Below are 12,747 nucleotides of genomic sequence, written 5' to 3'. Positions count from 1 at the left end.
ATTTTTATCACAATACTTGTGTTTTGCAAGCAGGTGAACGTGGCGCACTCTGGTGGCGAAAAATGAATACTTTTTCCACCACAATGGTTGCATCTTAGTATCCATGTGGCACTATTTTCCTTTTAACGTGGTTTTTATGGCTTTTAAAATCACGTTAATCCAATTAATATAAATACAAATAGAGTGGTTGAAATTACGGGATAATCTCAATTTATTTGTTAATACATACGACAGCCGGTAGCCTCTAATGGTGATTCAAGGGACCAAGATAGTCCTGCAGCCACGTGTGTTGCCTCTCGTGGCAGAGCTCCCAAGAGCCATTTTCCAACAAGACAATGCTCGACCACATAATGTAAGGGTGCCACAGAACTGACTCCGCCACATTGCGACACTTCCCCGGTCTTCTGGGTCCCCTGATTTGTAATCAATTGAACATGTCTGGAATCACAAGTTAGACAGCTTAGGAGTTTGGCCGAACTAAAGGATCTCTTGCAGCAATTATGGACTGGGATGCTGCAGGATGTCATACGGCATCTGTATCCCTCCATTCCTGCCCGTATCACATTGTGTATACATGCTGGGGGTGGCCCAAAAAAATTGTAGACTTATAAATGCTCACTGTCGTCTTCTAATCGTCTGTCCTTACTTTATCTCCACAACGGTGTTAGATAAATGAAATTCAAGACTAGATATAGAAAGCTTATGAGCAGGAGACCCCGATTAACTATACAAGAACTTACGATTCAAACCGGAAGTTACGTTATTTCAATTCAAAATTTTCACCTGAAAGGAATTAGATAGATGACCGGCATGAAGTATGATGTAGAGGGGCAAAACACTTCAGGACTAACTTGAGATGGCGAGCATATATTTTAACTTAAATAAATTTAAAAAATATGGTTATAAATTGCAGCCCGGTATTGTGACGATGTCACAATAAAGAATTGCTCGTTGGTAATAGGTTACTACAGAAGCAAGCCATTATGTGTTTTTCCCCTAAAGAAAGCAACTAATATTATGTAAAAGTGATTTTTTATATTATAGAGGCAATAAAATTGTCAATTTGTTAGTTATTTCATTGTTCTTTCGGGATGCGAAATATATACTTTTTAAACGTTCACTAAGCTTTTTGAGGCTTATTATTTTTTTGCTAATTAACATTTGAGACTCCTCGAGATGACAAGGCTCTAGGAGCGTGCCTAGTGTGCCTATTTGGTAATTCACCATTGGCATATTTTCTTTGGTAAAATCTTTCTCTAAATGCTGCATCGAAATGTAAAATATATGCCGGCGAAGAACCACAAAATTCGATAAAAAAAAAACATTATTATGCGTTCCACTAAAGTACTCGATTATGTGTTGCTTTATAAATTTATTGTGTTCGAATTGCTAGCAAATTATTTAAATATGTATACATTATAAAACGACTTCAAAAAAACCAAACTTAAAACGTCAACTTTTTTAACTTGATTATGCGAGACAAATGGAATCGCCTTGTATCATTATTTGTTTGTAATTGTAAGTGCTTGTCATTCATTCTCGTATTGATAACTATGAAAATATTGAAAGAAAAAAAGAAATACCTTAATTTCAATACGGTAAGGGTTTCTTGGAAACACTGGTTTAGGAAACAAGTGATGATAGTTGAATCTCGATTCATGTTTGGATCTGTATTCTTGTCCAAGGAAATTTCTATTACAGTAGACCCCTCTATAACACTGTTGATAATTCCGTTTTATATGAATTCCATGTTGTACGAGTCACTTAGATTTTACAAATACCTGAGTCGTTCGCAGCCCGGCACACGTATCTGTAAAATCTAAGTGACTCGTACAACATGGAATTCATATAAAACGGAATTATCAACAGTGTTATAGAGGGGTCTACTGTAGTTTTGAAACGTGTCCACATACGACAAACGTACGTGCAGAATCAATACATTAAGTCAAAATGATCTACAGTCACTTCTCGACTTACTGCATCGCCTGGCAGCAATTTTCTTGAGATCCCGCATCTTTTTTTATAGTTATTCAATAAACGATTATAATCTAATATTATAAATTACCATTAAAATAATACGAGAACTACTTCAAATATTATCGAAAATGTAGTCGAAAGTATGGACACACTTACTTCTTCCCTCCATTACCTTGCATTATAAATAAATTGATAAAAGCATAAGGATACAATTTTTTTCGGACAAAACTTTTTTATTGTTTCAACAGTGAGGCAATGTTTAACAGTATGTATTAATTACACCAATAAATTGAGGAATTTTGAAGGCAAGTAATACCACAAACTCGAAGGACAATCACGACCCGCTAGAACAAATTTTCGATTAATAACAAATATTTTTATTTTAATCTTGTCACCAGTAAAAAGATTTTAGTGATAAAAATGAGTAACTAATCTATATCTATAAATGAGAATGTATGTATGTTTGTTCGCTATACACTCCTAGGCCTTTCGACCAATAGCCACGAAACTCGGCTGTTCCGTTAATAAACTACTAACTTAGATAACGACGTACATACTATACTAAAATATTTATTTGGTTTCTATATATTAATTCATTTTCGTCTACATTGGTTTTTCTGTATTTACACGTAGCGCCATCTATTGACAAATTTTTTTAAAAATTAATAAACCAAATATAATTTTAAAAAAACAAAATAAATATTATATTTATTAAAATTAGTGCAACAATGATATAGCGCAAAGTAGACTCGCAATATTATTATTTGATGAATATTACATAGCCCTAATCTGCATGGAGTCAAAACTGTTACACTGGTCGTGGGTTCGCGCACTGGCCACGTGGAAGTTTTCTAGGTTTTCTTCAAGTTAGTAACATCTAAATAGGGGCCAGTTTTCCGTGAAACTCCCCGAAAGGAATCCCCTCGGCAGCTCACCCACCGTAGCTGAAATCGCGAGTACACATATCAGTCTCTACAGTAAATATAATGCAAACAGAAATGCTTTGTGACAACAAGGGAATCGGTGTAAAAGCATCTTCCGTTAGTTCCGGCAAGAATATTGAGAGATTAGAGGCTGGCCGGACTCACAGACAAGTGTCAGAGAAATTGAATAGGCTCCGGCAATGGTTCCATAGTGGGCAAGATGTCCGAAAACAATACAGTGAAGGTCGTCCACGCGTGTCAGGATCGATATGTGGCCATAATTGTCCGATGCCACTCCACTAGCACAGCAAGCAAACTGCTTAGAAACCTCCCGAAGATATAATTTTCCTCCGTAAGACGTTCCCTTACACCGCTTCGAATTGTCATACATTCGAATCGTCGGAATTTTAAGGTTTTTTTTTAAAAAAACTAGCATTGGAGAGCAAACCCGGGGGATGTTTACACCGTCATTTCCGTTTCCGAAGGGAAAGCAATTAGCGGCTGGCATCCAATACGTTCGTCTGGTCTTTCGCTGCTGTTTTGATAAGATTACGTCTATGTGCTTCGTAACGGAAATCCCTGTCGTTATTTCTTCACTCGACTTCTCGTCGTTCGTGGCTCGTACTTTCTTCATTCGCTGTTGCGACAAACGAACGAAGAAACGAAATGAAAGAAAATAGACGACCCGTCTTTAATACACTCTTCATTTTGGTGGGAGTTTTTGTTTTCTCCTTCTTCGTTGTTCTTCTAACTTTAAGCGCCGTCATTTTGCACAGGCTGAGAGATAGCGACGTCGGAACTTCTGGTCAAAGTTCGGATTCGCAAAGCTTGAAGTCCTTACGACAGGAAATTAATGCCTTAAAACTATTGTTAGCTAGTGGGAATATCGAAAACATGGTAAGCGAATGTCGGAAATTCAAATCTTATTTGTAGATTTACTAAAATTGAAAGTTTCAGGATCGACAATTGGTGGATTTGCAACAAGAATTTACAAATAATCGAGAGGAAAACACACAAGATGAACAATTAGGCATTAAAGCTAGGCAAAGAAGAGAGAAAAGTGACCACAACAAAATCGGTAAGCTGATTTTTAATATAATTATAATGCAAGGTAATGGAGGGGAAGAAGTAAGTGTGTCCATACTTTCGACTACATTTTCGATAATATTTAAAGTAGTTCTCGTATTATTTTAATCGTTTATCGAATAACTATAAAAAAAATGCGGGATCTCAAGAAAATTGCTGCCAGTAATTTAGAGGTGCGTTAGATGATGGTCCAATACTTGTAGTAATAGATTAGCGATAGTTATAGGTAACAGTTGAATCCGTTAAAGTAACTTAAGCTCAAATCTCTTTCAGTGGCTCTTGTTATGTACAAAATCGTTCAGTCCGTCGTTTCCGTTCCAATCGATGTTGATATTCTTTTTCGACAAGTAATAAACACTCGATTCCTGTTATCCCAATATCCGTTGACGATAAACGTGGAAAGCATTTTACTTTCAATATATTCGTAATTGCACTTACATCTTACGTAATATATTTAAGTACTTACAAATATCTTATGTAATAACTGTTCCTTAGAAATCATTGCTTTAATATTTCCTTAAGGAAACGTCGCTTCCTTAAACAACACTTCCCGATATATTACTGGGATTTTTCGTCTTATCGCACGAATTAATTTTAAGGTTTCAAGATACATTCGCTTCGGTAGATCCACCATTCAAATACAGTAATTAATTCACTCTATTTCTTTTTATACGGGGAATGTCCTAACGTTAAACACCCACCACCGCACAAATCATTATTTATTTAGTCGCTTAATTTAACCGATTACTTTTGCAGATAGAACCGCTTCTTTCGAGCATACTCCTTACTTCAGAGGAAGTACGTTGTACACTCGATGGGGAAGAGTAAATTGTTCGGAAACTCCTTCCACCACTACCGTCTACAGCGGTAAGTATAGTACAGTATACATTACACAGGACCGATAATTTTAAAAAGCTAGCGTACCGAAAATATCGAAATTCCTAGGTATAATTGGCAATAGTCACTTGGGACATCAGGGTGGAGGATCAAATCATCAATGTTTACCTTTCGGACCCGAATACGGATACCAACAAAAAGGATTGCAATATTCGGTCGGAGCGGGAGGGAGTTTAATACAAGGAGTAGAATACAGGGCGGAAAACATTTACCCTTTCAAGAACGAAAACAACGGCGGTAAGTCGAATGGTATAACTAGAAGTTCGTTTTTTTGATATTTCAGAACACAGTGTTTTTTTCTCCCCTCCAGATCAGACCTTAAATAAGGAGGACGCCGTATGTTCTGTCTGTTACGTATCTACGAGATCGGTCACCCTTATGATACCGGGCAAGAGAAGTTGTCCGGAAGAATGGACGTTGGAATACGTAGGGTATCTGATGGCTGCTCACTTCAAAAATCACAGAACGGACTTTATCTGCGTGGACGAGAGCCCCGAAGGAAAACCATCGGGGGAGAACACCAACGGGGGAAGCCACTTATATCCTGTAGAAGGAGGATGCGGAGCGCTTCCCTGCCCGAATTATCGGGAAGGACTGGAAATAGCATGCGTGGTCTGTACTAAATGACACATTGTTTTTCCACGCGCTCTTTCTATTTCCGGGCGAGAAAACCGACAAAGACTAGAGGAAATACGACGATGACTTTCCATTTTTTTCCCCCTCTACGTCTAGGTTAAAATTTGGAACAATGTATGAAATTAAGACGAGGAAGATTCAAGTTTTCAAAATATTTGTTGTCCAAAAGCAATTTTTCTTTACATTTATCTATAACTGTACCGTACATTTGATTGGTATTTTATTATCGTAGAAGGGTAAACTCCTTCACCGTTAGTAAGTAAAGAACGTTGAAAAAAGTCGAAAGGGTCAATCACTTTTAAAATTAATTTTGTGTACTTTGGCACGCGCTCCGACAAAGTTTGTCATTCCCCACTCGCAGCTCTTCAAAAGTAAAGAATGCTCCGAATTTGATTTTCGTGTTCGTTATTTACCGAAAAGAATGTTTCGAAATAAAAAAACGAGCTATCGGAATGCTTTACCATTGAAATTTAACGTCACTCAACGGCTCAAAATGGCTAGATGAAGCTATAAAAACGAACGGAAACCAATCCCGAATGGCAATCAGTTTGCCAACAACAGTCAGAGCGACCGAAAATAGTTTAGTGTCAAATATATGAAATATTGTCGTCTATCAACAGAAGAAAAAGAACTGAGATTTTTCAATCGGTATGAGGAATATTCGACACTTTACCCCTTAACCGTAAGGGTTGGGAGTCGGCGAGAGTTCGTTTTGGAGTGGTTTCCCCACTCAGCGATTCAATTAACGTAGTACGACTACTTGACTTTTACCAGGAATTCTCACTCCCACGCTTAATTTCCAACCCAATTATATTTTCGAGGTAGATTTTTGTTCTTTATAAAACCGTGGCGATTCGTCCAGATTATCGCCGCGCAACACTACCGGATTACGTTAATAATTTGGAAGGGAGTAAAATTACTCTCTTCCAAATTATACGGCGGGAGGAGTCTAAAGACAGGGGTGCAGTCGACGGCGACATTTTACTTTCCAAGTCCCGATTACTTTAAAACAGGAATTTTGGCAGGCGGCTCCTAATTATCTTATTTATTAGGCAAATCTTCTATACCCACCAATAGGTATATCCGTATAGTTTTAGGAGGAGAAAGTCTTCTACAAATCGATAAGGTGGAAATATCCCAGGTAAAAATCTTCTATTCTTTCTCCGTAAGTTCGTAGTAACCACCCTGCTTATAAAACCTTCGCGCGTAGCGTTAGAAAAACAAGAAAAGGACGGGTATCGCCGCCCACCCTATCCTTCCGTCGCCGCGCCGCGTCGCTCCGTCGGAGGCGCGGAAGAGCCGGAAGTCGGTGGTCGGATGGACCGGAGAGGGGAAGAGAGACGGTGGAGTTGGACTCGGCACGGGACGGCGAAAGAACGGGGAGGAGAATCGAATAGCCTCGACGTTAAACGACGGTAGTTCCCTTTTCATCCGATAGGCGCCGCGCGGCCGGCGGACCGGGGGAGGGGGCGGGTCCGTCCCGGCGGGGGAGGCCAACCGGAGCGGAGGAGGGAGAGGACCGCCGACCGCCCGGGAGGAAGAAAGATACGGCGGGATTTATTTTCCGCCGGGACCGAGGGTAAACGCCGCTTAATCTCGTCCCGGATCGGCCAACGAAAGGAGCGCTTCTCTCGGTTAACCGGGAGAAAGCGAAGAAAGTGACGGGCGTCGGAAGAGGCGAGAAACGACGGTAAGAAGAGCGGTCGGTGGGTCGGAGCGAGAGAGAAAGGGGAGGACCTAAAAGGAGAAAAGCAACGCCGACGGGAGGTAGCCGGACTCACCACCGACGATAGAGAAGCGGCAGGAGCCGGTCCTTTCGGATTCCCTCCGTCGATAACGGTAAGGACGATACGGACGAAAAGAGGGAAACTCCGGGTATCCGCGCAGGAGGGCGCGCACTGGGGAACGGCGGCAAAGTCTCGTCAGACGGCGTGGAGCGGGCGCCACCGCCCCGGCAGACTTTTCGTCGCGCCGACTGGTCGGGGACGACGACGCCACGCGCCGGAAGGGCCCGGTCTTTCTCGTCTCTTTCGTCGTGGCCGGGGACCCGGACTCGTGTCGTCACGACCGGAAGGTCCTGGCCAATTCTTCGTCCTCGAAGGAACCTTAATTATTTCTTTTTTTCACCGAGAATTTTAATCTTTTTTTTTTCATTTGGCGCATAAAAGCGGAGTGGGTGGAAGTTGGTCGACGGTTCTCATCGCGCCTTTGTCTCGGCAGGTAAAGAGGTGCTATGGTCCGGTTCCCGCTGGTGGCGCTGCTGCTGGCCCTGGCGCCGCCTCCGCCGGGAGCGGCCGCCGGAGACCCGACGCTTCCCTTCTACTTTCCCGACTACCGTCCCCAGGTCTTCTACGACAACGGAGCGCTACCCGAAGACGCGGAAGTCAGCCTACGCCTGTCGGCTGCCGGCCCTCGCAGGTAAGCTTTTCCCTCCCTCCCGCGGGGACCGCCGCGGCGTCGCGAGGACTCGGTCGACTCCGAAAAAGTCGCGAGAAGAACGAAAACCAGAAAAAAGGTCGGCCGGAGACAAGTAGCGCGCGCGTTCGACGGCCCGTAGGCGCCCACGCTCATTTCCGGTACTCGGTCTATAAATTATTCGGGTCTGGGATGCGAACGGCTTCCCATTTCGCGAATAAATATAGGTAAATACGTTCCTTCCGACGACGTTTCTCTATTTCCGGAAACGTTTCTTCTCCCTTTCTCGCTCCGCGGAGGGGGCACCCCCTCCGACGTCGCGCCGCGACCGGTTATCCCCTCGCGTTTCTTCGCGCCTCGGCCCAAAATACCGGCGGATATTTTTAAGCCGTCCGAACCGTAACGGTTACATAACTCGGTCGAGTCGGTTTGGTCCCGCCCTTCGTTTCTGCCGTGGTCTACTTTCCGCTTTCGGGCCCTTTCCCTTCAACTACTTTTATTAAAAAGGCGAAAGGAGGGAAGTTACGTCAGGGAAATGGTGTCGGAGTCTCGAATTCCCCCTACGAATAAGGGAGAAGACCGAATCGGAGAATCTTCCGTTTCGCCTCGTCCCTCCCGTTCCCATTCTTCTCAAATGCGGAAAGGAGGTCGAACGTAATCTTGTCCTCAAAAAGGAAAGTTCGTTTTAATACGGGCGAACTTATTTTAGTGTTTGAATGCCGATCCGCCGCCGCCTTTTTTTCGTTTTTCCGCATATTGACGGTTGCGCCTCTTCCTTTTTACCGTTTAATCGTCGTTTGCCACATCGGCCTTAACGGAGATCGAGCCTTTTTTCCGGTTTAAACGAATTTTTACGCGTTATGTTTCATTCTTTTACGAATTTCTCAGTCACCAGCGGGAAACCCGACAGTCGCCCCGACAATTACGTCGGACCGCCTTCGCTCTCTCGCCCTTTAAGAACGTCGCCGACGAAAGGCGTCGACGTTTCTACTTTCCGAGAATCGTGCCACCCTCTTTAAAAAGTCCGGTTCCATTTTTTCCCCCTGCAACAGTTAAAGGAAAGTCGTTTTGCCCCGCTTCCTCCGAGTTTCGGGAGCGAAAAACCGCATATCCGGTCCGTCGCGTGGCCGAGCGGTGGAAAAAAAAAAAACAGAACGTTCAGGTTTTTAAACTTTTAACGTTTTCTATTCTTAAATACGAAAGAAAGAGTGGTCACCCGCTCGCCTATATTACCGAATTTCTTCTGTGTGTCGTCGGTCCCCCACCGACCACCCACGCCGGTAATTCCGTTGTAATTAGAACGCTTTCCCACCGTTAGGCCTTTTCGTTTCAGAGTGTATTTCTTGTCGGAGAAAGAAGGACGACCTTTGACCTTGACCGTCACCCCCTGTTCGCGGCCCGTCAAATGGAGATTATCTCTGGGAAATTTCCCTCTGCCGGGTAGAAAAGGTAAGAACGAGCCACTCTACTTTCTCTTAAAGACTCCCCGGACTACAGACTTTCCTTTCTTCCTCAGAAACGTGGCGCAACCAGTTGCCTGAAAAGGGTGACTCCGAGAGATCTACTCCCCTGGCCTCTTACGTCGGCTCCGAAAGGAAGATTTATAGCAAGTCGAGAAGTTCGGCGGGTCTCTACGTTCTGGAGTTGGAGAGCGAAGATGCCGACGTTGACGTCAGAATCCACGTTACCACCGGATCCGAATTGAACTCTTATTATCCGCAGTTACCGACCGATTCTAGCGTGGGTGTGTTAAAAGTTCGTCGGAACAAAGTTCTGTTGACATGGAAGGCCAGTCCCGCCGAAAGCAAGCCGGGCCAAACCGTGTCTTACTGCGTATCCGTCGATCAATCTCGCAATCGACGTTCCCTGTGTTCCGTCCGGCCGGATGCTTCCCCCACTCGACCCCCTTCGACGGGTTTCGGTTTTTCGTGGGAGAAATCCAAAAGGAAAGTTTCCAAACTGTCTCCGCCGGAGCGTTGGAATTTAACGTGTGTGGGGCGCAAGACCTGGCACATGTTTCGAGGACTGAAGAAGGGATCCACCTACTACTTCGACGTCTTCGTCGTCGACTCTCGCACCGAAGCTAGTTCCGCCTACGACGGCGTACGAGTCACCACCAAACGGTCCAAGTCGGTTTCTCGGCTGAAGGATGGTTCGCTCACCTCTTTCTCTCTCGACGCTAAAAATAGTTACTCGGTTTCCGTTAAATATCCCGTCACCGCTCCCGATAAGAAACTGTGGATTTTTCTACAGTCTTGTACGGGCCCCGGGCCCGTTACTATTCGAGTAAGTAAGGACGGCGAAGAAATCGTCTCCTCGGAAGTGATGGACACCAAGACCCTGTCCGTCGTCCCTCCCTCCAACGGTACCTACCAAATTTCGGTGGAAACGACCAGCGAAAGTCCTAGAAGAGCCAGACTGTGGGTGGGAAGAAAATTCCACAAACTTCCTTTCCCGGTGCTTCCGGAAGACAAAAGCGTTAAGATATTCGATACCCTGACCACCTGCGATTCGGTAACTCTGGCCTGGCACTCGACGATAGACGAGAAAGTAAAATATTGCATCTACAAACGAACGGCCAAGGCTGGTTTCGTGCGACTCTTCGCCAGTCCCCAGAACTTTTGCGAACAATCCGAGGAGACCGAAGAGGATCGCGAACGAGTCTTGTGCCGAAGATACCATCGCTTCAGTCGACAACGATTCAACAACGTCATCATGCAGAGGGTGAGGAATCTGAAACCTTCCTTCACTTACGTATTCGACGTTCGGGTGACCAAACACAACGCCAAGACTCTATCCTACGAAAGGGTATGGGTCACCACCGCCGGCAACTGTTCTTCTTCCAAAGGAAGACGATGAACGGTCCCACTACATCTTCGGATATTTCGAAGAACGACATTTGTACAGAGACGGACCCGATTCACAGAGTCCGTTAGCTTTATTTATGAAAAGTGTACATTAGAACTTTCGCTTCGGCCGACGAATCTTGAGCCAGAGAGAAAAAAGACAACGCCTTGCATCTGTATCGACCAACAATCGAATGTTGCCAAAGACATTACATGTAATCATCCGTTAATAAATTCTTATCGACGTTATAATGCCTGTCATTATCGTCGTTTCCCCTCAATTACGAAATTCTTTAAGAAACAAAAACATTTAACCTCTGACTTACAGACACACAATCAGATTTTTGACAAGTTTCTACTCCGAAGTCGCGTGATCGGAATGGAGAAAAAAAACCAGATAAATGCGACGTCAATTTAGATTTATCTATTCGCCATGTGCACGCTTTCATGCAGACGATTCGACGTGGATTTAAAGGGGGAAAAAGGGAAAAAGAAAAGAAACTGGATGCGATTTTGACGTCCCGTCTGTTGGCGGAGTTCTCGTCACGATTCGGTGGTCCCGTCACAACCAGTCGACGTTCCCTGTGACATTTCCGATAAGGAGGAGGTCGAAGGACGCATTTACCTTGTTACCCTCTAAAAACCAGACCTAAAAGGTACAGGTGGCAATTCGGTCTATTCTAGGATCGTCTCTCTCGTTCTTCGGAGATGACTTGCCAAACTATAATAAATTCTGTCGGGGTCACTTCGCTATATTTAAGATTTAAAAAAAATCTCTTTGCATTATTGCTTTCTCCTGGAGTTTCCTTCAGTTTATGCGAGATACTGTACGAGTTTATTCTAGCATCCAATGCCATTTTATTTTTGAGTCACTCGTCTTTTTAAGATAGAAACGTTCCGGAATTAATTTACCTTCCTCGAAATAGAAATATTCTTAATTTAATACTCCGATACGGTTTTAAAACGAAAGAGTTTAGTATGGATATTTAATCCTTCTTCAATAACTGTCCTTAACACAACAGAAAACGTGATGCACAAAAATTATTCAGATAAAATTAACATCGTTCCTTATCGATGATCGCATTATACTCCATACGGATCCTAGCAGAAAGGCCTCTTAAGGGATTGGTACTCGAGAATTTCCTAGAGATTCTGCACACTCTACTTTTAATTTCCGATGGAAATTCGATTACAAATTCAAACGGTTATTTTTTTTTAAACAAAAAGTAAGGAGTGTTAAAGTCTAAGAGAATTACGTCGATTCTTTCTCGCACAGAAGAAATAAGCACATCCCACTTATCACTCGAGTTAATAATAGATTTGTATTTGCTACCGTACATCGATAGATCCCTGCCAAGATCCACTAAACGATTGTAAAAATCGGAAAAGATTTTCTTTCTCTCCTTCGAAATCTCTCGAGTACACCGTTTCCGAAAGAAATTTATAGTTAAAACAGCGATGAAAAATCTCCACCAAATAAAACACTAGACGAATGCACCACCCATTTTATTGTCGAATTATCTAAACCAGCCATTGTCGAATCTTCTTCCATCATCAATCGTACTCCATTTCTTCATCACTAACATTAGCATCTTACATATATATATATTTTTTTAATTCTCAGTCAATTGTTTACTCCACGCTTCTTGTCTCCCGTCTCCAGAATCCAATTTAGAAGCCCGAAAATAGCAACGCTAGTGAGAAATTCCTTACGACATTCGACTTTTTCTAGGAAATTAATGCGTTTTTTTTTTGTTAACAGCGTAAAAAGGAGCGGAAAACGGTCTTCAAATTAGAGAAAACAATTTTTTCCTATTTACTACAGAAAAAAAAAGAAAAAGTAAATAGAGTAAGAGACCGAAGAGATGTTTAAAAAAATGACTAAAAACAATTTCGTAGAGTCAGGTAAAGATTTATCAGTTAGAGAAGAAAAACTACAGCGAAAGATCTCTCGAAACTTGTTGGAG

General features: G+C 43.0%; 2 protein-coding genes across 4 annotated transcripts; both read left to right on the top strand.

Annotated features, from left to right (window-relative positions):
* The first annotated feature begins 3,427 nt into the window (after positions 1-3,427).
* Positions 3,428-5,799, top strand: LOC111629766. The gene is made up of 5 exons (XM_023373677.1): positions 3,428-3,797; positions 3,858-3,978; positions 4,743-4,853; positions 4,932-5,120; positions 5,194-5,799. The coding sequence occupies exons 1-5, from the start codon at positions 3,567-3,569 to the stop codon at positions 5,508-5,510; spliced, it is 969 nt and encodes a 322-aa protein (XP_023229445.1). The 5' UTR covers positions 3,428-3,566; the 3' UTR covers positions 5,511-5,799.
* A 387-nt stretch (positions 5,800-6,186) lies between these two features.
* LOC111629762 (protein NDNF-like) lies at positions 6,187-11,029 on the top strand. Of its 3 annotated transcripts, none has more exons than XM_023373674.1 (4): positions 6,187-6,660; positions 7,740-7,937; positions 9,268-9,383; positions 9,451-11,029. In XM_023373674.1, exons 2-4 carry the CDS (start codon positions 7,753-7,755, stop codon positions 10,791-10,793), a joined length of 1,644 nt encoding a protein of 547 aa, XP_023229442.1. In that variant the 5' UTR covers positions 6,187-6,660; positions 7,740-7,752; the 3' UTR covers positions 10,794-11,029. The 3 variants fall into 3 exon arrangements, with proteins under 3 accessions (XP_023229442.1, XP_023229443.1, XP_023229441.1); XM_023373675.1 differs by lacking the exon at positions 6,187-6,660 and adding an exon at positions 6,712-6,934; XM_023373673.1 differs by lacking the exon at positions 6,187-6,660 and adding an exon at positions 7,031-7,358.
* Positions 11,030-12,747: the final 1,718 nt, after the last annotated feature.

Source organism: Centruroides sculpturatus, unplaced genomic scaffold (genome assembly GCF_000671375.1).
Source record: "Centruroides sculpturatus isolate CEXI.00-Female unplaced genomic scaffold, Cexi_2.0 scaffold541, whole genome shotgun sequence".
NCBI classification, from domain to species: domain Eukaryota; kingdom Metazoa; phylum Arthropoda; class Arachnida; order Scorpiones; family Buthidae; genus Centruroides; species Centruroides sculpturatus.
This window is presented reverse-complemented; position numbering and strand designations above follow the sequence as displayed.